The sequence below is a fragment of the Schistocerca gregaria genome, chromosome 6 (assembly GCF_023897955.1).
Source record: "Schistocerca gregaria isolate iqSchGreg1 chromosome 6, iqSchGreg1.2, whole genome shotgun sequence".
In the NCBI taxonomy this organism is placed as follows: Eukaryota; Metazoa; Arthropoda; class Insecta; order Orthoptera; family Acrididae; genus Schistocerca; species Schistocerca gregaria.
Genome location: NC_064925.1, coordinates 326,002,492 through 326,028,275, shown reverse-complemented (window position 1 = coordinate 326,028,275; position 25,784 = coordinate 326,002,492). Strand labels below are relative to the sequence as shown.

The following is a 25,784-nucleotide window of genomic DNA, read 5'->3' as shown; positions in this document are numbered from 1 at the left end:
ACGGGCGTGTAAAATGTATGCTGCTCGGTATCCTGGATGACATCATCCAAGTGTCTGGACCATTCGCTAGATAGTTATTTAAGGAAACAGGAAGTGTTCAGCCACATGTGAAATGTCAACCATGACTTGCAAAGAATGATGATGCCCAAGTAGGTGTTTCAGCTGCTGTCACATCTAATCCGCGCATCAGTAGCAGACGAATTGTGTGAGAATCGGAAATCTCAAAAACGTCGGTTTTGAGAATGCTACATCAACATCGATTGCACCCATACCATATTTCGACGCACCAGGAATTGCATGGCAACGACTTTTAATGTGGTGTACAGTGCTGCCACTGGACACAAGAGAAATTACGAGACGATGACAGATTTTTTGCACACATTCTATTAAGCGACGAATCGTCATTCACCAACAGCGGTAATGTAAACTGGCATAATATGCACTATTGGGCAACGGAAAATCCACGATGGCTGCAACAAGTGGAACATCAGCGACCTTGCTGGGTTAATGTATGGTGTGGCATTGTGGGAGGAAGGATAATTGGCCCCCATTTTATCGATGGCAATCTAAATGGTGCAATGTATGCTGATTTTCTACATAATGTTACTACAAGATGTTTCACTGCGTGACAGAATGGCGATGTACTTCCAACACAATTGATGTCTGGCACATAGCTCAAGTGCGGTTGAAGCGATATTGAATAGCATATTTCATGACAGGTGGACTGGTCATTGAAGCACCATACCATGGCCCACACGTTTACTGGATCTGACGTCCCCGGATTTCTTTCTGTGGTGAAAGTTGAAGGATATTTGCTATCGTGATCGACCGACAATGCCTGACAACATGCGTCAGCGCATTGTCAATGTATGTGCGAACATTATGGAAGGCGAACTACTCGCTGTTGAGAGGAATGTCGTTAAACATATTGCCAAATCCGTTGAGGCTGATGGACATCATTTTCAGCATTTATGGCATTAATGTGGTATTTAGAGGTAATCACGCTGTAACAGCATGCGTTCTCAGAAATGATAAGTTCTCAAATGTACATGTATCACATTGGAACAACCGAAATAAAATGTTCAAACATACCTAAGTTCTGTATTTTAATTTAAAAAACCTACCAGTTATCAACTGTTCGTCTAAAATTGTGAGTCATATGTTTGTGACTATTACAGCACCATCTATCACAAAACTAAAAAGTGGTCTGACTAAAACATTCATATTTCTTTACGTACTACATGAATCTGTAATAAAAAATGGCGGTTCCTATTAAAAAAAAAAAAAACTCTTTTGATATCCGTTTGACCTATGGCAGCGCCACCTACCAAGTCAACCATAGCACCATCTGGTTTCCGCCTTCAAGCTAGACAAGTTTCGTTCTTTCTAGTTTTTGCGTTTGACGTTTATTTCATGAGATATTTGGCCCAGTAACGATCAATGGACCACCCTGTGTGTGTGTTTGTGTGTGTGTGTGTAAGAAACCAATCAAATTATAAGAAGTTCCTTTATTTTCTGACACATCAAAAATACTAGTTCTATAAAAAAATATTTTTGGGACAGAGTTCTTGGTGGATGTCAATTGACGCTCACATGTTACAGAGATCACCAAGGACCTCCCTTCCAGGAACTGGGTACTAATCATATGCCAGGTGATTTAGCATTGCAGCGACTAGCTATTGGCCTCTGCCCCACATCGCTACAGTGAATATACGTCTACATCTACATCCATACTCCGCAAGCCACCTGACGGTGTGTGGCGGAGGGTACCCTGAGTACCTCTATCGGTTCTCCCTTCTAGTCCAGTCTCGTATTGTACGTGGAAAGAAGGATTGTCGGTATGCTTCTGTGTGGGCTCTAATCTCTCTGATTTTATCCTCATGGTCTCTTCGCGAGATATACGTAGGAGGGAGCAATATACTGCTTGACTCTTCGGTGAAGGTATGTTCTCGAAACTTTAACAAAAGCCCGTACCGAGCTACTGAGCGTCTCTCCTGCAGAGCCTTCCACTGGAGTTTATCTATCATCTCCGTAACGCTTTTGTGATTACTAAATGATCCTGTAACGAAGCACGCTGCTCTCCACTGGATCTTCTCTATCTCTTCTATCAACCCTATCTGGTGCAGATCCCACACTGCTGAGCAGTATTCAAGCATTGGGCGAACAAGCGTACTGTAACCTACTTCCTTTGTTGTCGGATTGCATTTCCTTAGGATTCTTCCAATGAATCTCAGTCTGGCATCTGCTTTATCGACGATCAACTTTATATGATCATTCCATTTTAAATCAGTCCTAATGCGTACTCCCAGATAATTTATGGAATTAACTGCTTCCAGTTGCTGACCTGCTATTTTGTAGCTAAATGATAAGGGACCTATCTTTCTATGTATTCGCATCACATTACACTTGTCTACATTGAGATTCAATTGCCATTCCATGCACCATGCGTCAATTCGCTGCAGATCCTCCTGCATTTCAGTACAATTTTCCATTGTTGCAACCTCTCGATACACCACAGCATCATCTGCAAAAAGCCTCAGTGAACTTCCGATGTCATCCACCAGGTCATTTATGTATATTGTGAATAGCAACGGTCCTATGACACTCCCCTGCGGCACACCTGAAATCACTTTTACTTCGGAAGACTTCTCTCCATTGAGAATGACATGCTGCGTTCTGTTATCTAGGAACTCCTCAATCCAATCACACAATTGATCTGATAGTCCGTATGCCCTTACTTTGTTCATTAAACGACTGTGGGGAACTGTGTCAAACGCCTTGCGGAAGTCAAGAAACACTGCATCTACCTGTGAAGCCGTGTCTATGGCCCTCTGAGTCTCGTGGACGAATAGCGCGAGCTGGGTTTCACACGACCGTCTTTTTCAAAACCCATGCTGATTCCTACAGAGCAGATTTCTAGTCTCCAGAAAAGACATTATACTCGAACATAAGAAGTACTGTAGTTTTGTGTGATTTGTCATTGGAAGACATCAGTGACAAACTGAGTTGTATTGTGTCATGCAGAATTAATGTAAACTTAGGCAGACTCTTGAGATCTATTAATGAATTTGTGAAGAACTTAAATCAGTTGAAAGTGGCACTGTAGATATTTAACATGATTTTATCCAGAATGGCTTATTTTTAAAACTGACTCGTGCAGAAGGATGTGTGAACTAGTTTGCTGCTAACATTATTGTCAGAAAATTTTGCCACAGGCATGACAATGTTAGTGATATAATAATGAGGGTGAACTCGTGCAAAATATGAAGTAATGGATGTCACAGTATACAGTACACTGTCATGATTAAATATTATTAACAATATAAACTTATAACAAATTCTTATTTTGCCACAAGAAAAGTAAGTGCTTCTCTAGCTTGCCTGAAATGGCATGGAGTGGTAAGCTGTTAGGTATTTTTTACTATGTCAGCCCCACTCCACCCCATATATATAATAGAGGGAAACATTCCACGTGGGAAAAATATATCTAAATCAAAGATGCTGTAACTTAGCAAATGAAAGCGGTGGTATGTTGATAGGAGACAATAAAAAATACACAAACACACAAGGGAGAGGGTAAGGAGTCATTCCAATCCCGGGAGTGGAAAGACTTACCTTAGGGGGGAAAAAGGGACAGGTATACACTCGCCCCCTCCCCCCCCCTCCACACACACACACACACACACACACACACACACACACACACACACACACACACACACGCCTGCCTGTGTCTGTATATGTGCGGATGGATATATGTGTGTGTGCGCGATTGTATACCTGTCCTTTTTCCCCCCCTAAGATAAGTCTTTCCACTCCCAGAATTGGAATGACTCCTTACCCTCTCCCTTAAAACCCACATCCTTTCGTTTTTCCCTCTCCTTCCCTCTTTCCTGATGAAGCAACCTTGGGTTGTGAAAGCTTGATGTTTGTGTGTGTGTTTATGTGTTTTTTATTGTCTCCTATCAACATACCAACACTTTCGTTTGGTAAGTTACAGCATCTTTGTGTGTATACACACACACACACACACACACACACACACACACACACACACACACACACACACACACACCTTACATTTTCCAATAGTGTGTGCCTAATAAATTATATGAGCCAGTCACGAGTTTCTAGCAGAATCATGGTTATAGATGAAATATAGATACAGTTGTATGTCTGAGCTGAAACAGACATCACCTGAGATTTGTTGTTATGATATACTATACAGTAATAGATTGCCCCACATCCATTGCATGTTAATTTCTCACTTCAGTGTTTCATCTAGGCATGTGCTATTTGATGACAAGTTTGTACCCTTCTTTTGGAACTGTGAAGAGTATATGTTTGAAATCTTTCAAGTAATTTACATTGCTTGCTCTTGCATGTATAAGCCAGAATTGATTATTTCTCTTCAGCTCTCCTGGGCAGTCCTTCATTGGAAAACCAATGTGTCCACTTTGTGCTTCACTATCAGTACATCTCAGACTGGAGAAGACCAAAGTGATGGGAATCAAAAAGTGCTGAAGTTCTGTCAAAATATAATTGGAAGGAAATACATTGAAACAAATAAAAATAGAAAGGTGCTTGGGATGTTTGGTGATAGGAAGTGGAAGCTGTTTGGAGCAAATAAGAAGTAAAATAATAATGGATAAAAGGTGTATTGAAAAGGTGAATGGTTTATTGAGAGTAGAAAGGATTTTGATAGAGCTGAGAAAGGAATTCGCTGAGTGTCTTATTATACAGCAAGTAAAGAAGAGTTGTATTATTTTGGTATATGCTAGTAGAGTGAGATACTTAAAGTGGAATGTGTTGACAAGAATGAGGAGCAAATAAGCACCCCAAAGGTTGCAAGAGGGAAGAATACAAATGGTTTTGATAAGAATGAGGATATATATTTTGAGGAAATTGCCTTCTGTAAAGAGGCAAAGATTTGCAGGAAAGAGAAGAAGAGGAAGGACACTTGGAATGCCAGATGACATTAAAAATGGACAAAGTTACTAACAGATTAATGAAGAGGGAAAGGACTTCGGAAATTGGCTAGTGTCCAGTCAACAACCCGGTTCAAGACTGTTATACCAAAGAAGAAACTTCTCAAATCTTTCCATGTGTTTCTTTTTATTTGTATTCAAAGTTGGTATTTATGAGTCAAAAGGATGTGTTGCTATCAAAGTACTTAAATAAAATAGAAGGAAACATTCCACATGGCAAAAATATATTAAAAACAAATATTCCATGACTTACCAAGCGGGAAAGCACTGGTAGATAGCCACAATAAAAAAACATACAAACACACACACAAAATTTCAATCTTTCGCAACTCACGGTTGCTTCGTCAGGAAAGAGGGAAAGATTAAAGGATGTGGGTTTTAAGGGAGAGGGTAAGGAGTCATTCCAATCCCGGGAGCGGAAAGACTTACCTTAGGGGGAAAAAAGGACAGCTATACGCTCGCACACATACACATATCCATCCACACATATACAGACACAAGCAGACATATTTAAATGCCTATCAAAGTACTTAACAATTTACTTCCATAAATCCATACTTAGCCTGCTGGTCAGCAATTGCATCATCTTCATTGGCATACTATCTGCATTCTTTCTTTTATTCAGGATTGTTTTTACAAATCATATTACTTAAATGGTTGTTGGGATCTTCATTCTAAGTGCCTATATGATTCAAATACTTGCGGTAGTCTTCCTTACTCATTGTTGTGACTTCTGAATAGTGGAAATTTGTCCTTTTTGTCATAACTATTTGCTATGTCCATAAGGGTGCAACCATTATTTGCAAAGTGTTTCCTACCTCATAAGCAACACTAGGTTATTGCCTACACTTATTAGTCTTCACGACTCTCTAGCTCTTCTTTCTAAGGCTTCCTTTGCCTGTCATTCCTCCTGTGATTAAATGAGATGGGTCAGGTTATTCTTATGTGAAAACTTTTAATCTCTGTGTAATCAAGATACATCTGCATTTTCTTTCCCAAATACAAATTAAAATAAGCCTGTCATTCATCCAGTATTGCAGTTTTCTGACAATTCTCTATAGGTTCTTCATTTTAACATTACTGAATGATTCTTGTACTCAGAAGAGCTAATACCGTTTTTCTCTGAATGTTAAAACAGCTCCAGGGGTGATTTTGATCATTCTTGTTACATATATATTGTCCCACTTGATTGGCTGAAATCAAATTGATGTTTTCCTTGATGCTAATGTAATCGCTAATTCTAATTGTTTGCCTTTAGTATGTGAGAAATTGTACAAATTAGATTGATCATTCTGTTGTTAGTACATTTCCTAACATTCTAATTTTTACTGTTGTTCATTCATAGAACACTTTTGAAGCTTTTCATTATAATTGTGAATTCTTTGGATTACTCTAGATTGGCTGCAACTTTGTTTTTTTTATTTATTTTTGTATTGTTGTACAGTTTTGTCTATAATCCTTTTGTCCTCACCACCATTTTCAAGTGTCATGTTAAGTATTTTTCATAGAACAATGTTAGATCTTCAAAACATCATTTTTAGATGAAGTTAAAATCAATGACATAAGCGAACATAATTTATGATAGATATAATAACTTACTAGATATAGGAATACAAAGGTAAGGACTAGTTTTGAAAGCTGTAATAATTTTTGTTATTGTGAGATGTACCCTAAATTGTGATCCACATTCAGAATCTGATATTAACAGAATTGGTTTCAGTAACTACGTGAGTAAGACCATAAACAAACTATCATCCTAGATGAAAGATAACTGCCGAACCGTGGGTATAGGTCAACCAAGCGAACAAGTTGCCAAATGTTATCCGTGTTATAATGTGGTTGATTGAAATAGATTCTTCATAGCATGTACAAAATGAATTTTCCCTCAAGTCATGCTCTTCTGAACTCTGCATGTGTGAACTCTGCATGCAACGTATTCTTTGTTCCTGCAACCTCCCTGACCTCACTCTTTGATGGTTCTTACGTTCATCCAGTCTTCCTCCACCCCATCCTGTTCCCACCCTGTTCTGTCTTCCTCTCAGTCTCCTATTGCTTTTCCACTTTTGTAACGTTCTGTTATCTAATTACCTCAATTTTCCTTCTATGGAAACTCCCATCACCCTCCTGCACTTCACTTGCTGTAGCCTAGAGCAAATATATTCTTTTACTGCTACAATATGTACTCACCATCAAACAGTAATACAATTTAAATTGTTGGATCCTTGTATCTGGGAAAACTTTTTTTCCAGAAAATAAGTGAAGTAAAAGGGACTGTCACTTGAAGTATGACAAGTTCAGTGTTTGCACTAAAATACTATCAGTGAGATTTGATGATTCCATGAGCAAGTTCAGAGATTTTACGCAATAGACCATGTTACCACAGATATCCTGATGAAATATTTTGCAGTTTGTCTCATGTAGCCAAGCACTGCTAACAGAGTCAGGGACCCATGGCAATACAGCAGCTGAGACAATGAATTTGGCAGAGTCTAGTGGAGTCTAGCGATATTTTAAAAAGTCTGGTGGCAGTGGCAGTTAGGAGACTGACATAGTGATGATCTGTTGCCAAAAGAGAGATTGACTTCCACCTGCTCTGTGACCAGTTATATTGCTGTCTTCATAGTTTTAGGCAGTCAACTTGAGTAACCAGCATTCACATGTCACAGTTATTGCCACTTGTGAAAGAGCCACTATACCAACAATATCTGTAGCCTTTGGTACATCTTCATCTGTCAATGGCAAAGATATGACATTCCTGTTTTTTCATTGCTGCTCCTAGCAGTTTTTTCAACTTGCTCCTCCTGGCACCTTATGACACTACCACTGGGAATTACTGTTAATAATGGAGACTAAGTTATGGTTAACCTCTTAATTAGCTACCTTACCTGCTGTATGAGACAATCTGTGGGCAATGTCGCTTACTGTTCGTGTAGAGGTAGCCACACATTGCTGTTTTAAATCCTTGGTGTCCATGCTGCAACTTTTTGTGGATTCATGAAACTCCAAACTCTACAGTAGTGCAAGTTCTTGAAAAATGAATTCATGCAACACACTTGGATTTCAATGTAATTGTTTGTTTATTGGGAGTTACCGAATATATCACAAACATTGTCTTATTGTTAATTAAGTGGATGTAATGCATCTTTATTTCTTTCCAAACCAACAAAGCTCCACAATTTTTCATGCAAATAATCACGCCCCCTGATTTTCTCACTTGGTGCAACTTACATTGGGCTGGCTTGTTACACTATTTTGGGATAGGTCCATAAGTAACCACCAGGTGAAATAAAATGCCTGAAAGCTTGCTGCTCACCATGAAGGTGATGAATTGACTTGGAGACACATACAATGAAAAGGCAGTTAAAAATTAAGCTTTCTGCCAAAGCTTTCATCAGATCTCCCCCCCCCCCCCCCCCCCCCCAATTTCCCCTGATGGAAGCTTTATCCGAAAGCTTAATGTTAACATTCTTTTCATAATGCCTATCTTCTGCAGTTCAGTGTGTCATCTTTATGGTGAGTAGTAATCTATGCTATGCTCTCCACAACTGTTGATATTCCAACTGGACTTTTGTAATGATTAATCTTTATTCAGTAATAACAGTTACAATTGCATATATTGATGAAGCTTCCATGCTAGTAATTTCAGTATTAAATTCTCTGCCTGAGGATACGTGTGGATTTTGTGTGTCCCTATAATTCCTACCAGTTTCCTTACACTCTATCATATTTTTTAAGTGTTATTTTATTATCTTTGGCCATTCAAGCAAGACAGCCTTTGTAAAGCAAATGTACATTATGGCATTCAAATAGGGTTTTCTAGCACTGAGCATACCACTCGCTTATCCTCTCATGATTCCTACTACTATCATGAATTTGGTTCTGACATTGTACATTGTACTCTTGTTTGGAAAGAACAGGTGAGCAGCAGAGAAATTATCTGTGTGTGGAGAGAAGACCCTTCTTTATCATGTAGAAAAGAGCATGATATTCGGCAGCAGTATTTTAGACTTCTGCAAGAATGTAAGGCAGTTGGGGCGAGTACGTAGAGAGTTTGTCAACCTCACTGACAGCCCAGGTGTTTGGTACCTTTGGGACTCACGCCACCAGCCTTGCCCAGAATAAATATAATATCACAATCCTCCCTCTCTCCTCCATTTTGTCCCCACCTCACTCTACGTCACAGCTGTTCGTGTCCCCTACCACCCAGCCTATTCAGATTGGTGTGTGTGTGTTTGTGTGTGTGTGTGTGTGTGTGTGTGTGTGAGAGAGAGAGAGAGAGAGAGAGAGAGAGAGAGAGAGAGAGAGAGAGAGAGAGAGAGGATTTCATCCGAAAGTAAAGCAATTTTCCATTTCTACACATGTTACTATTTAACAAATTTATATTTTTCTTTCAGCTCCTGTTCTGAATGACTGTGTGAAATATGTTGAAGAAAGAACTTTTGTCCGTCATCCAGGAAGGACAGACAAAGCACATTTTTATTCTTCTAGGCCTAAACATCATATGCTATTGTGTTCTCCTGTCATGGTGCTCAAGTACTCAGAGCATGGGTATGTACATGTTATGGTACAGCATTCTAATGTGTTCTGTAGATGATTGGTTAATGGGATGAATAGTCACCTGTAATTCTGCAACTTGGCTGAATAGCTGAGCATATTCATGCACTGTTATAAAGTAGATAAGTAGAGCTGTGAAACTGGCTAAGATGTATTGCATAGTATTAATTGCAGTAAGAAATAATACTGATATTAAAAAACTGTAAGTATTAGACATAGACTGTGTTACATCAGTATTATAGAAGAAAAAATGAAAGTCTATGATGATAGTGTAGTGTACTGTGTGTGTTGTAGAAAGCATAGGGTGGATTCATGCTGTCACATCAAAAAATGTGAACTGAAATCTGATTGTGATGTTCCATGGGATTTCATACTTGGACTACCACTTTTCGTAGTATGTTTCAATTACTTACATCTGTCTGAGTGTATCAATAGCTCCAATACAGATTGGTTGCATTTCAGACCAAGAATGAATGGAAAGCTTTTGTGAATGTCACATACCAACCTATGAGCTACAGCAGAATATTTTTAGTACCAAAATGTTGGCTACTATAAGAATCTCTGATACATTTAGCCTGGTTTACCTCATGTACTTTCATTCTTTGGTATGTGTCAGTAATATTTCAGGGCAGCTCACTTCCTGCACCTAGAATGTTTTTTAGTCCAAAACTGTTTAACGAATTAAGGATTCTTATAATGTTACCACAATTGCAGCACACCTCATGTCATGAATTTGATGCGGATTGTGTACATTGTGTCCTTATTGGGAAGAAACAGCTGCACAATAAAGAAATTATCTGTTAATAGGGTATAGATTCTTGTGTATTACTGAGATAAGGATATGTTAATCTGCAGTATGTACTTTCAATAGGCTTGTGCAAAAATTTAAGACAGTTAGTGCCAAACTGGAAGGCATTTCTCGTGATAAACTCCACATATTCTCTGCATGGCATGTAAGATGCATTTACTACAATTGTTCAAAGTCTGATGTATCGTACAAGCGATTAAACTGATAAGCCCCCCTCTGTGTAATTGGAAGCATAGACTGCTGAATAAGCACACCTCCAGCCAAGCTCATGTTTCCTTCTTAGTGCATTCCTCAATTAAAAAGATGATACAGCAGCTATTCAGTCTGAAAGTAGTTCCTGTCTTATTGTTCTACTATTGCTAAAGGATCCTCTGCAGTGATATTCTAGCAGAAGCTCTCTAATAACTTTCTTGAGATCTACAGTGATTCCATTCCAGAAGTCCACTATTGCTTCCAATGCCTTTTCAGATCTTCGATACATAATAGAACCTCCTACCAAAATACAAATCCTTCTTCACTTCTGACATCAACTGTATTGGAAATAACACAGAATATTATACAACATGTGACAGCACTTGGCAGCATCAACTTTATTTCCAATCCTTCTAACAAGCTACAAACACAAAGGCTCGTCATTTTGTAATCAAAGACTACAGAGATGCTCCTCCACATTCTCTCCACCCTGGTAAGTTGCCAAAGATATGACCAGCTGGATGGACTTTGTAACAGTTCTCCTATCTGTGCCCCTCTGTAGGTTCAGGGGTAAGAATAAGCCCGTGGTATTCCTGCCTGTCATAAGAGGTGACTAAAAGGAGTCTCACGTGTTTCGGCCCTTATGTGATGGTCCCCTCTTGGGTTTGACCTCCATATTTCAAAATTAATCCGAAGAACGAGCCAATTGGGGAAGGGTGCCTTACTTGGTGCATTGTATCCATCGGCATTGTGATCTTTAGCTCCCTTTTCTCTTTATCACATTTCAGTCCCACCCATTCTGCATGTCTTGGGTGATAATAAGCTGTGCACTATGCAGTGTCGCTTCCTGCCCTGGTTGTAGCCCCCTGATAACACAGGGATCACTGCTGATGCCTACGCCGTTGACTCCCCAAATATGCCAAGGATTAGATGCCTGTCTCCCTGGGGCATCGGAACTCCCGGCAGTGGCCATCCTGCCAGGTGGCCCTAGCTGTGGCTGGGTGGTGCCTGTGGAGAGGGCCCTTGGTCAGAGTGGGTGGCATCAGGGCGGATGACACACAATGAAGCGTGGCACATCTTTTCTTGCTGGTGGCCAGCTGCCAGCAGTCTCTAAGCATTCGAGGGCTCACTTAAATGTGCAGAATATGACCCCAAATCATTCCCCTTCCTGGCCACCCCGTGGGAGGAATATAGGGCTTCAGAACGACAGGATCCTTATTCTCCACGTTATTTAGTTTGCAGCGGAACTGATCGGTACTCCTTTCTGGAAACCAAACCTCTGTTTTTTGTTGAGCACCTGGAACATAAGTTTGGGGAAGTGACAGCAATGTCCAAGATGCGCAATGGGTTGGTTTTGATTCAGGCGGCATCCCCAACCCAGTCCCGAGCATTATTCATGTGTACAAGCTGGGTGATATCCCTGTTTCAGTCACTCCCCACAAAAGCCTCAATATTGTCCAGGGCATTATTTTTCATCGTGACCTCCTGTTACAGTCCAGGGACGAGTTACATGCTAATTTAGAATGGTGGGATGCTCATTACGTCTGGCGCGTTTACAGGGGGCCAAAAGACAATAGGGTTGCTACCGATGCCTTCATCTTGGCCTTTGAAGGTGATTAATTACCTGAAAAGGTCAAGGTGATAGTGTACTGCTGTGACATCAAACCCTACGACCCTCCCCCTATGCAGTGCTTTAAATGTTGGAAGTTTGGGCACATGTCCTCCTGGTGCCTTTCCAGAGCCACATGTAGAGATTGCGGACGTTCGCTTCACCCGAATACTCTATGTGCAACTCCTTCCACCTGTGTGACCTTTGCACAGCATCACTCCCCCTGCTCGCCGGAGAGCCCGGTACTCCAAAAGGAGCGTAAAATTATGGAGTAAAAGCCCCTGGGCAGGCTATCTACTGTGAGGCTAAACTAAAATATGAAAGGCTACAGCCTGTTCCCATGGAATCTTCTTATGTCACTGCCATGACAGCGTCGTCATCGATGATGCTGTTAGGCCCACCATCAGAGGCTGCTCCTGTGGGTCCTCAGGGCCACCCATCTTCCTCCCCCCCTCCAGATGTCTGGGGGAAAGACTTCTCCTGCTCCTCCCAGAGATTCTACTTTGGGAGCGTCGTCCCCCCAAAAAGCCAGGGACACTGGTCCCCTCCCTCCCGCCAGAGAAGCAACAGTCTCCTCCGGCTCCTCTCGTGCAAAAGGGGTCCCTTGGGACTCTACCTTCCATGATCCCCACCAGTGGCCCAGGGGACACCAGCCAGTGGCTGAAAGAGCCACTGGCTGCTGGTCGAAGGGCTTCAAGGTCTTTGTCTGTTCCTGAAGTTACTTCTGAGAAGCCCTCCCAGCAAGCCTCTAAGGAGTGGCGAGAGGGCAAAACTTCAAAGAAAAAGTCCACTAAGAAACAAGAGCCTCCAGTGTCCTCTGTACCAGCACTCCCCCACGGCTTTGTGTCCCATGACGAGGTGGAGATTCTGGCGTCCGCTGAGGACCTAGATCTCGCTGACGCCCCGGATGCAATGTTACTGAATGCCAATACTCAGCAAGTAGCAACGGGTGCTGCTGAGGCCTATTTTGCCTCCTTGGTCACTCCATGCCGCCCCAGACGACAGAAAGCATCATTCTCCAGTGGAATTGCTGCAGTTTTTTCTCTTACCTGGCTGATTACCTCAACTCTTAAGCAGTACCCCTGCCTTTTGCATTTTACTTTGGCAGACCTGGATTCGTGCCATGCGAACGCCCACCCTTCGTGGCTACTGAGATTACTACAAAAACTGTCCTGCCTGTGACAGATTGTCGGGTTGCATATGTATTTTCGTCCTTAACTCTGTCTGTAGTGAACCTGTGCCCCTTCAAACACCTTTAGAAGCTGTGGCTGTCAGGGTAAGGACACCACAGGAAATTACCATCTGTAACATCTACCTTCCTCCAGATTTTGAAGCACCACCCCATATTTTAGCTGCACTAATTTTTGCAACTGCCCCCACCTTTTCTCCTTCTGGGTGATTTTAACGCCCATAATCCTTTATTGGGTGGAGCCAAGGTTAATGGCCATGGCAAAGTTGTCTCAACCTTTGCCTCCTAAACACAGGTGCCTCCACACATTTCAGTGTGGCACATGGCACATATTCGGCCATTGATCGGTTTGCAATTGTGGCCTCCTCCCATCAATTCACTGGAGAGCACATGATGACTTGTGTGGTAGTGACCACTTTCTACTTTTCCTGTCCCTACTGCAGCATCCCTCATCTCGACGCCTGACAAGGTGCATTCTTCCCAAGGCTGACTGGAACACCTCACATCCACTACCAACATAGTTTATCCCCTCGCATGCCACCACCCATGAAGTGATCCATATCACCACTAATGCCATTGTCACTGCAGCTGAATCAGCAAGCCCTCGATCCTCCAGTTGCCCCCGGCAGAAATCATTGCCTTAGTGGTCACCTGAAATCGCTGCGACCATTAGAGACCATAGGCGGGCCCTCCAACGACGTAAGTGTCACCCTTCCAGGAGAACCTTATCGCCTTCAAACGGCTCCAAACACAGGCTCGCCTCCTCATCAAACAAAAGAAGCAGGAGTGTTGGGAACATTACGTCTCCACCATTTGAACAGGAATCTCCTGCTCTCAGGTTTGGATCAAGCTCTGCCTACTTTTTGGCTACCAGAACCCTGCAGGAGTACCTGGCATTTCCAAAAACGGAGCTGTATCTTCCGATCCCGACGTAATAGCAGAACATCTTGCTGAGCATTATGCTCGCATCTCTGCGTCAGCAAATTACCATCCCACCTTTCATCTCCTCAAACAGAGGGTGAAGCGACACTGTCTCTCTCTTGCTCCGCGCCACCCTCAGCCTTACAATGCTCCTTTTAGTGAGTGGGAATTCCTTAGTGCCCTTGCCGACTGTCCTGACATATCCCCTGGCCCAGATCACATCCATTCGCAAATGCTGAAACATCTGTCATCGGATTCCCAACACTGCCTTCTGGCTTCCCATCACAGTGGTGGGAAAGTGTCATCATTCCAGTGCTAAAGCCCAGGAAGAACACACTAGATGTTGACAGTTATCGCCCTGTCAGCCTCACCAGTGACCTGTGCAAGCTTCTGGAACATATGGTGAGCACATGGTTGTGTTGGCTCCTTGAGTCTCCGGACCTCCTGGCTCCGTCCCAGGGTGATTTTTGCCAAGGACGCTCCACCAACAACAACTTGGTGTGCCTAGAGTCTGCGAGTGACAACACCTCATTGCCGTCTTTTTCGATCTCACGAAGGCCTATTATACTACTTGGTGACACCACATTCTCGCTACTCTGCATGAGTGGGGTCTTCGGGGTCCACTCCCAATTTTTATACAGAACTTTTTATCGTACCTCACTTTCAGAGTTCGCGTTGGTGCTTCTCATAGCACACCCCATACACAAGAGAGTGGGGTCCTGCAGGGCTCTGTCCTGAGCGTCCCACTCTTTTTAATTGGCGTCAGTGGTCTTGCAGTAGCAGTAGGATTGTCAGTCTCTCCCTTCCTATAAGCTGACGATTTTTGTATTTCTTTCTGCTCCTCTTCTACTGTTGCATCTGAATGCCGTCCGCAGGGAGCTATACAGAAGTCACAGTTGTGGGCTCTCAGTCACGGCTTCTAGTTTTCGGCCACCAAAACTTGTGTGACGCCTGTTGTTGTACCGTCCACCCCCATTCAGAACTTTACCTCGATGACCAACTACTAGATGTAGTGGAGACTTACCGCTTTCTGGGACTGATCTTCGATGGCCGCTGAAGTTGGCTTCCCCATATTCATCAGCTTAAAGACAAGTGCTGGTGGCATCTTAATCTACTTCGATGCCTGAGCCACACCGACTGGTGTGCTGATCATCGTACACTACTGCGGCTGTACCAAGTTGTTGTACAGTCCCATGTGATTAAGGAAGCGTGGTGTATGGTTCAGCCGCCACTTCTGTACTGAGTCTACTAGACCCTCTCCACCACTGTGGAGTTTGCCTTGCTGCGGGAGCCTTTCGATCTAGCCTCCTGAACAGCCTCCTTGTAGAAGCTGGCGTTCCTCCATTGCGGCTCTGGCGGCAAATATTACTCGAAGACTATACTGCCCACATCCATAGTTCACCTCGCCACCCAAATTACCGTTTTGTTTTTCCCAACACAGCAATCCCTCTCTCGCAACAGCAGGCCAGAACTGGTAATCTCTTCACTGTCCATGTCTGGTCACTTCTTCATGACCTTGACACTTCTCCCCTACCACCTTTCATGCAGACTCGCTTCGATGCACCTACATGGTCCATACTGGCAAGTTTGGGGCCTCAGAAATCATCTGCACAGATGGACCACTGGTCAACGGTCTTGTTGGCTTTGCTTATGCTCATGTTGACCATACAGAACAACGCTCCTTGCTGGTTGGCTGCAGCGTATTCACTGCAGAGCTGGTTGCCATCTATTGTGCTCTTGAACATATCCGCTCCTGCTCTGGTGAGTCCTTCGTCATTTGTATTGACTCCTTAAGCAGCCTACAAGCCCTTCCTGGTGCATCAGGACTTCCCGGCGATGGCCACCCTGGCAGGTGGCCCTAGCTGCAGCTGGGTTGCGCCCTTTGGGGGAGGGCTCTTGGTCGGAGTGGGTTGCATCAGGGCGGATGACACACAGTTAGGCGTGGTACATAATCTCTTGCTGGTGGACAGCCACCAGCAGTCTCTAAGTGTTCGAGGGCTCAATTTAATGCAAACACATATGCCCCCAAATCTTTACTCTCCCTGGCCACACCATGGAGGAACGAAAGGCTAAGGTTGGCAGTGAAGCTTATTCGCTCTGGTACCTAGTATGTACGAGAGCTGACAGGGAGTCTTTCATGACTATGAAGCCTCAGTTCTTTGTCGAGCATTTAGAGGATGAGTTTGGGGAGGTGGAGGGCTTGTCCAAAATGTGCTCTGCGTCAGTCTTAATAAAAACACCATCCTCTGCCCAGTCATGCACATTACTCACCTGTGACCAGTTGGGGGATATTTCTGTTACCATTTCGCCCATAAGAGTTTAAGTATGGTCCAGGGTATTATATTCCACAGGGATCTTCCTTTGCAGTCTGATGATGAGCTGTGCGCCAATTTGGAGCAGCGAGGTGTTCATTTCGTCCAGCGCATTCATCGGAGTTCGAGGGATAATCAGGTTGCCAGCCTTGCCTTCATCTTGGCCTTTGGTGGCGATACATTGCCTGAGAAGGGCAAGATGAAGGTCTACCACTGTGACTTCAAGCCCTATATCCCTCCCCCTATGCAGTGCTTTAAGTGCTGGAAGTCTGGCCATATGTCTTCCCACTATACTTCCAGTCCACATGTTGAGATTGCGGACGCCCATCACTTCCCAATACTCCATGTGCCCCACCTCCCATCTGTGTCAACTGCGGAGAACATCATTCACCTTGCTCCCCAGACTGCAGGACTTTACAGAAAGAGTGGAAAATAATGGAATATAAGACCCTGAACCGACTGAAGATTACAACTGCTCGTTTTCCATGTGGGAACTGGATTCTGCATTGTGTGGGGCTCGTGATACATCCCCTGGTCAGGATAGAATCCACTATAGCATGCTGCGGCACCTCACAGGCAGAAATAAAGAAATCCTCCTCGACTTTTTAATCTAGTTTGAATGTCCGGTCACTTCCCCGACTCGTGGCGTGAAACAATTTTAATTTCTCTTTTAAAACCTGGGAAAGACCGCACATGCCCGGGTAGTTACTGTAGTGTTGCCCTCAGTAGGTGCGTGGGAAAGACCTTGGAGCGGATGGTCAACCGCCGCCTTGTCTGGATGTTAGAATCCAGACAACTCCTTAGTTGCTTTCAGTGTGGGTTCAGGAGGTATCACTCCACCTTTGATAACCTGGCCCTCCTGGAGGCGTCCATACAATAGGCTTTCCTGCGCCAGCATCACCTGTTGGGAATATTTTTTTGACATTGCAAAGGCATACAACACTACTTGGAGGCATCTTATCATCAGGCTGCTCCACAAATGGGGTTTTCGTGGATGTCTTCCAAATTTTATTCGGTCCTTCCTGTCGCCACGTTATTTTCGGTACCGAGTCGGAGACGTACTGTCTAGTCGCTTTGAACAAGAGAATGGTGTCCCTCAAGGTAGTGTTTCAAGTGTGATGGTATTTGCTATTGCTATTAATAGTATTACGTCTGTTGTGAAAAGTCCTGTGCAGTGTTCCTTGTTTGTGGATGATTTCTCTGTATTTTACCCTTCTTCAAGCCTTGCAACAACGACTCGTCAGTTGCAACTCACTCTCAGACGTTTGGATGAATGGGCACAGAAGAGTGGTTTTCAGTTTTCAACTGATAAGTCGGTGTGTGTTCTTTTTAACCGTTCTCATTCCATTTTTGACTTGCCTGAGTTGAGGATGAGGGACACCGTTCTGAATTTTAAAGACACGGTGAAGTTTCTGGGCCTCACTTTTGATTCTATGCTTATGTGGCTGCCACACATTAAGGAACTGAAAAAACGGTCTCTTAAGGTGCTGTCTATTTTAAAATCACATGGGGAGCAGACAGGACTTGTCTGCTCCGGTTTTACAGAGCCTTTGTGCGGTCCCGGCTTGATTGTGGATGCATGGTGTATGGGTCTGCAAGACCCACTTATTTGAAGCTGTTGGATGTGGTGCACCATGAGGGGATTCGGTTGGCCACTGGGGCGTTCAGAACGAGCCCCATACCAAGCCTGTGTGCAGAGGCAGGTGAACCGACACTTCACCTCCGGCGGCGTCTACTAATGGTGCGTCAGGCCTATCAAACATTATCCACACCATACACGCCTGCACCACACTGTTGCTCGGCCTCCACTGGAAAGGCTTTTTCGCAACCGGCAACGAGCAACAAGGTCCTATGGGATTCGTGCAAAGGATTGCATTTTAGAGATGGGTGTGGCCGGTTTTAATGTTTCACATCGAGGTTGAAGCAGATACCCACCTTGGCTCCTCCAGAGGCCCAGACTGATTTTAGATTTGGCAAATTTTAAGAAAGACAGTACATCAGATTTTATTTTCAAATCTTTATTTTTTAACATTTTAGATAGGCATCATGATTTTACAGTAGTATATACTGATGGATCCCAACAGGGGATTTTGTTGGCTGCTCAGTAGTGTTCCCCGAATGTGTCATCAGGATCCGCCTTCCCCAGGAATACACTGTTTTTTCCGCAGAACTTCACGCGATCCTGAAGGCATTGGAGCAGATACGGTGTACTCAGGGCAAAAACTTTCTAATTTGCTCTGACTCAATGAGCGCATTACAGTCACTGCAGAACCTGTACCCAGCGGAGAAGTTGGAACAGCTGATTTACGACCAACTGTATATCCTCCAACGACAGGGCAAGCAAGTGTCCTTTTGCTGGGTGCCAGGGCGTGTGGGCATACGGGGAAATGAACAAGCTGATAGAGCTGCCAAGGACGCCTGCAGATTACCGGAGGTGACACAATGTTCTATTCCTTTGCAAGGTGTTGTTTCTGTGCTGCGGCGGAAGTATATGCAATTGTGGGAGGAGGAATGGCTGGCAGTGAGGAACAACAAGCTGCGGTTGGTGAAACCCACCATCCAGCCATGGTGTTCCTCGTGCCGGTCACCTAGGTGTGACGAAGTGACCCTTACACGTCTTCGCATAGGGCACTGTCCTCTTACGCATGCCTTCTTACTACGACGAGAGGAACCCCTGCTGTGTGATGCCTGTGGCGTATAAATCACTGTACGCCACATTTTAGTTGAGTGTGATTTATATCGTTCTGTCAGGGCGGAAGTTAATATTAGTGGAGATCTGCTCTCGATTTTAGCCGATGACGAGGCGAGTGTCAAGAAAGTTTTAAGGTACTGTGATGTTTCTGGGCTTCAGCCTAAAATTTTAGATTGGAATTTTTAGTGTGTCTCCGAGTGGCTTACCACTCCTTTTTATACTTGTAATAGGCCTGTTCCAAACGTGTGCTATGTGTTTCATTTTAACCATTTCCCCTGTGTTCTCTTGCAGTTATCCTCTTTATGTGCTGCTTTCCACTTTGCAACTGTTGATGTGCAAACTGCCTATGTAGCCTTTCACCTTTAATTTTAGTCCTATTTTTGCACTTGCTGCATTTTAGTGACACTCGTCCGTTGTTTCCGTTCGGGCGCTAAAGACTACACTGTTGAGTGCCCATAACACCATATCCACCACCACCACTCTTCTAAGCCAGAGAAGCGTCTAACTTCTTTGGCTTCTCTCGCTCGTAATGGGTCCCTTGGGTCCCTCCTTTCCCAAGTTTCCACCAGTGGGAAAGATGACGCCCATCAGTGGCTGAAGTGCCCACAAGCAGCTGGTCCTCGGGCTTCACGATCCTCCACCGTTCCAGAGACTGAATCAGTGACGCCGTCCCCGCCAGTGAAACCCAAGCAGTAGTGAGAAAAGTCCATGAAGGAGACATCTAAGACCAAAGAACTTGCGGTGATAACCACCCCACCACCCCCTACAGGCTCTGTGTCTGAGGATGAAGTGGAGTTTCTGGCGTCCGCTGAGGACCCAGATCTCGCCGGACTCTCAGGCACAATGGATGTCGATTGCACACGTCCTCAGTTGATGGCATCAGCTGACCCAGTGGCGTAATTTGCTTCTTCGGTCCCTTCACGCCTTTTTTGGCCACAGAACATGTCATTCTCCAGTGGATTTGCAGAGCTTTTTTCCACTACCTTGCTGAGCTCCAACAGCTTCTCAACCTTCATCCATTCTTCTGCATTGCTCTCCAGGGAACTTGGTTTCCGGGGATGCGAACCACCACCCTCCGTGGCTATTGGAGTTATTATAAGAAGCAGGCAGCAGGGTGTCTGGTGGCATCTGCACCTATGTCCTTAACTCTCTTTACAGTGAGTGTGTGTGCCTCTTCGAACACCTGTAGAGGCTGTCGCTGTTCGGGTGTGGATGCCTCAGACTGTTACTGTCTGCAGTATCTATCTTCCACTGGATGGTGATGTCCTACAGCATGTATTGGCTGTGCTGATAGACCAACTGCCACTACCTTTTCTGTTACTGGGCAATTTTAACGCCCATAATCCTTTGTGGGGTGGCTTGGTGGCAACAGGCCAAGTCACTGTCATTGAGCAAGTGTTGGCACAGCTCAACCTTTCCCTCTTAAATAATGGTGCTTCCACACATTTCAATGTGGTGCATGGCATGTATTCAGCCATCAACCTTTCAGTCTTCAGCCCTAGCTTTCTACCATCTGTCTAATGGAGTGTGCATGGCGACTTGTGTGGTAGTGACCACTTTCCGATCTTTCTGTCACTGCCACAGCGTCACTCTTCTGGGCGCCCCTGCAGATGGGCTGTGAATAAGGCTGCCTGGGACTTGTTTGCCTCCATTGCCACTATTGAGCCTCTTTCTAATGATGCCATTGATGTGGTTCACACGATCACCACTGGCATCGTTTCTGCCGTGGAATCTGCAGTTCCCTGTTCTTCCAGGTCCTCTGGCAGAGGTCTGTTCCTTGGTGGACATCCGAGATCGCTGAGGCGATTAGAGTTCGCAGGCGGGCCCTCCAACGTCATAAGCAGCACCCATCATTGGAACACCTCATTGCCTTTAAACGGGTCTGTGCCCGAGCCCGATGCCTTATTCACCGACGCAAGCAGGAGTGTTGGAAAAGGTATGTCTCCACCTTTGGCCTCCGTACCTCTCCATCGCAGGTTTGCGCCAAGATCAGGTGGCTCTATGGCTATCGGCCCCTCGTTAGCTTACCTGGGCTTTCCCTGAATGGAGCAGTTTGTACTGACTCTGACACAATTGCGAAACTCTTAGCGGAGCATTATGCTCAGATTTCCGCTTCTCCAAATTACACGCTGGCCTTCTGCTCCCTGAAAGTGCGGTTGGAACATGGGAGCCTTTCACTCCACACGTGCCACCCTGAATCGTACAATGCTCCATTTAGTGAGTGGGAATTCCAAAGTACCCTAGCCGCTTGCCCTAATACGCCTCCCCGGCTCGCATCCACTATCAGATGCTCAAACACCTCTCGGTGAACTGCCTGTGAAGCCTCCTCGACATTTTCAACTGTATCTGGGTTGAGGGCGAGTTCCTATCTCAGCGGCAGAAAAGCATTGTCATACCAGTGTTGAAGCCTTACAAGAACCCACTGGAGGTGGACAGCTACCGCCCCATTAGCCTCACCAACGTTCTGCGCAAGTTTCTCTAATGCATGGTGAGCCAGAGGTTGAGTTGGCTACTTGAGTCTCGGGGCCTTCTGGCTCCATCTCAGGGTGGATTTCGTAAGAGCCGCTCTGCCACCGATATTCTGGTCTGCCTGGAGTCTGCCATTTACCTGCTGTCAACATCTGGTTGCCATCTTTTTTGATGTGCGGAAGCCATACGATACCACAGGGTGACATCACATCCTCACCACACTTCATGGGTGGGGTCTTAGGGACTTGCTCCCGATTATTATTCAAAATGTTCTGTCGCTTCGTTCCTTCCGTGTGCAAGTTGGTTCCTCCCATAGTTCCTCCCGAGTCCAGGAGAATGTGGTCCCACAAAGCTCTGTCTTGAGTGTGTGCCTCTTTTTACTTGCTATCAGTGGACTAACTGCACCTGTGAGAACATCCATATCAGCTTCTTTCTATGCTCGTACTATAGCTCCACTGGAATTGCGGTTGCTGAACAGCAGCTACAGGGTGCTATGCACAGGGTGCAGTCGTGGGCTGTCATGCACGGTTCGAGTTCTTGGCCACCAAGACCTGCGTCATAAATTTCTGCCAGCGTCACACTGTTCATCAGAGCCACGGCTTTATCTTTACGGTGAACCTCTTGCTGTGGTGGAGATACGCCATTTTTTTGGCTCGCTTTTTGATACCCAGTTTACTTGGCTCCCTCATATTCGGCAGCTTAAACAACCGTGTTGGCACCATCTGAATGCTTTTTAGTGCTTGAGTCACGCCAGCTGGGGTACCGTTCAGTTTACCCTTCTACAACTGTATCAGGCATTGATTCAGTCCTGTCTCGATTACGGGAGCCTGGCTTATGGTTCGGCGTCACCTTCTGCGTTGAGACTGCTTGACCCCATACTTCACTGTGGGATCCGACTTGCAACTGGAGCTTTCCGCATAAGCCCTGTAAACAGCGTACTTATGGAGCCTGGTGTCCCTCCATTTTGTAACCAGCGCCTATGTCTACCGGCTGCTTATGTTGTGCCTGGGCATCCAAATTACCGTCTCCTGTTCACCAACTCAGTCGTCCATTTCCCAGATCGGTGGTCCAGGTGAGGGTGTACTATTGTGGTTCACGTCTCGGCTCTTCTCTCTGGGCTTGAGTTTTTCCCTCTCCCACCTCTTTTCTGGGCCCATATACGTATATCCCCGTGGTGTGTGCCCCGCCCATGCCTTCGGCTGGATTTGGCACAGGCGCGAAGGACTTAGTCCATCCTGAGGCCCTCTGCCGCCACTTTCTTTCTGTCCTAGACGCATTTGACGGCTCTGATATGGCCTATACCGACGGTTTGATGGTTACTGGTTGAGTTGGTTATGCTTTTACTCTTGGGGATCATTCTGAACAACGCTCATTGCAGACTGGCTGCTGCGTTTTCACTGCAGAGCTTGTTGCCATCTCTCATGCCCTAGAGTATATCCATTCCTGCTCAGGTGAGTCCTTCGTTATCTGTAGTGACTCCCTGAGTGGTTTACGAGCTATTGACCAGTGTTTCCCTCACTCTCATCTGGTGATGGCTACCCAGAAGTCCCTCTATACTCTTTCCCGTTGTTGCTGCTCCACGGTCTTTGTGTGGACCCTGGCTCATGTTGGCATACCGGGTAATGAACTTTTTGACAAGCTGGCCAAACAGGCTGTCAGTGCACCGGCCTAGATTGGCCTTTCATAAAGTGATCTCCAATCAGTTTTGCTGCAGACGGTCCTTGATTCGTAGGGCGATAAATGGCGCACTCTGCCTTCACCGAACAAACTTCGTGTCATCAAGGAGACCACAGGTGTGTGGCGCTCCTCCCTGCGAACCTCCTGCAAGGACTCAGTTGTTCTCTGCCGGCTTTCCATTGGCCACACCCAGCTGATGCACGGTCACCTCTCTGTAGCTGTGGATCAGTGTTGACAGTGGTCCACATCTTGTTGGCCTGTCCTCTTTGAACTGTGCTCAGGCAGACGTTTCAGCAGCCTGATACACTCCCTGCACTTTTAACGGATGACGCTGCAATGGCAGATTTAGTTTTGAGTTTTATTCATGCAAGGGGCTTTTATCGCTCGATCTAAGGGTTTGTCCTTTTTTGTGTTGAGTCTGGCCTTTGGCCTATGGTTTTACATTGGGCTTTATAGTGTTTCTTGGTGATTGGCTTTTCATTTTTTGTTTCCATGGTCAGCCAACCACTGTCACACACTGCGTGCTTTTAATTCCTTTTGTTTCGTCTTTTCCTGTGTCTTTCTTGTTCTGTGTCATCCTTTGTCATCTCCGTTGCTTGATTTTTATCCCTTGTGGGTGCTTCATGGTCATGGAAAAACGAACGATGACCTTTACAGTCTGGTCCCTTCAACCCCCACAAACCAACCAACTTGTTAGTCAGCTTGGTGTTGCAGGGTGTCCTCCTTAGGGATATTGTGCCAAATTCTGACCAGTTGGATTGTCAAAATCCTGAGCTGGTTGGAGGGCCCTGCCCATAATGCTCCAGACACTCTCAGCAGAAGAGAGATCTGAAAACCTTGCTGGCCTAGGTAGGATTTGGCTAGCATGCAGATAGCCACCTCGTGTGGGTGGAAAGACATTATTTTGCTGAAATGTTAGCCCAGAATGACTTCCCATGAAGGGCAACAAAACGTGGTGTAGAATATTGTCAATGTGCTGCTGGGCTGGTAAGGGTGCCTTAGATGACTACCAATGTGTTCTGATATGTCAGGCCTCATGCTAGGGGGCAGTCAGGTTGGTATCCCACCATTGACCATTGTGTGGAGTGTCTCCACACATGTCTTCTATGATTATTGAGCTCAGCTTCAAGTGGGACTCATCACTGAAGACAATTCTACTCCAGTCAACAAGATTGCAGACTGAATGTGCTCGACACAGATTTGTTGGTCCACAGAGGTTGACTCAAGGGGCACCATAAGCTCAGCACCGTTTCTGTGAACTACCTTTTAATGGTCCATGTGGTCAGTGAAGCACCAGTTTCACATTGGATCGATGATGATGATGATGAATCTGGGACTCTGAGTGCCTCTCTAATGATTGTTCGATCCTCTCGGCCTGTCGTCTCTCTCTAGATGTAGCAATTTACCGATTACTCCAACTGGCATCTTTGAGCTTGACAACATGTCCTCTCTCTTATGCTGACATCTGCGTTTAATGTTCATGTGCCTATCTGCAAGGCATAGTTACTGTCCATCTGAGTATATGGAATGAAGTTCACAAACACTTTATGCCCTGTCATCATCATGTCCCCTGTTTACTATCCTTGCCAGCTGTGCGGTGAAATTGCATTACAGTGTCACACGTTCATCTATCGGCTGCCAGAGTTTGCAGTTTTTTATTTTCTGTCAGTACCTGTATTTATATCAATTTGTGCTGAGTTTGCATAACTCCTTTGTGGTGCTTCATTTTTTTTATTACACTGTATTTACTAACTATGTGTAATTTTTGTTTTAGTTTAAAGGCAACCACTCATTCATAGTGGACCACTGTGTGGAGCAAAAGACATGTAAAATGAAATTGTATTCACACTAGCTTTTGAGCTCGTGCTCTGTTTTTTAGCAAAAGTGCACACACAGATACCCAAGTGCCGTGTCCACATGAGTACGCATATGGTTTCTGTGTGATGGTGTTGGTGAATGTGTGTGTACTTTTGCTAGAAAAAGAGCAAGCACTCAAAAACAAGTGTGAATCCTGTTTCCTGTTACATGTCTCTGTACTCTGTCAATCGATCTGTTATTGGCGGTTGGTTGCCTTTCCCATATTTTGGATGTTGCTCCATCCAGGAATTTCCATTATTGTTTTACCTTTTAATTGACTTATTCTTGTTCCATTTTAATGTCTAGTACATTTGTCTTTAAATATTCTAATTGGCCTCCTTGCTTTTGCTATCAAACAGCAGGCTCTCTGAAACATCTCCTTACGTGGTTATGCTACAGATGGCACAGCACTACTTGGCTCATGCTCCATAATATTGTGGACCATTTTGACAATGAAAATACATTAAAAAAATTATCATTTGCTGAATGAAACATAATCATTACAGGTTGTTTTCT

The 25,784-nt window shown here is 44.7% G+C and overlaps 1 protein-coding gene across 10 annotated transcripts in view; it reads left to right on the top strand.

The window, feature by feature from the left end:
* LOC126278659 (zinc transporter 6-A-like) overlaps positions 1-25,784 on the top strand; it is a 471,888-nt gene that overhangs the window by 6,363 nt on the left and 439,741 nt on the right. For 9 of the 10 annotated variants that reach the window (XM_049978886.1, XM_049978875.1, XM_049978874.1 and 6 more), the window contains exon 2: positions 9,383-9,536. The exons of the other annotated variant lie outside the window; for it this stretch is intronic. In XM_049978886.1, the coding sequence (XP_049834843.1) occupies positions 9,410-9,536 (127 nt within the window). In that variant the 5' untranslated portion in view covers positions 9,383-9,409. The remainder of the gene's footprint in view (positions 1-9,382; positions 9,537-25,784) is intronic. 10 annotated transcript variants of the gene reach the window in all.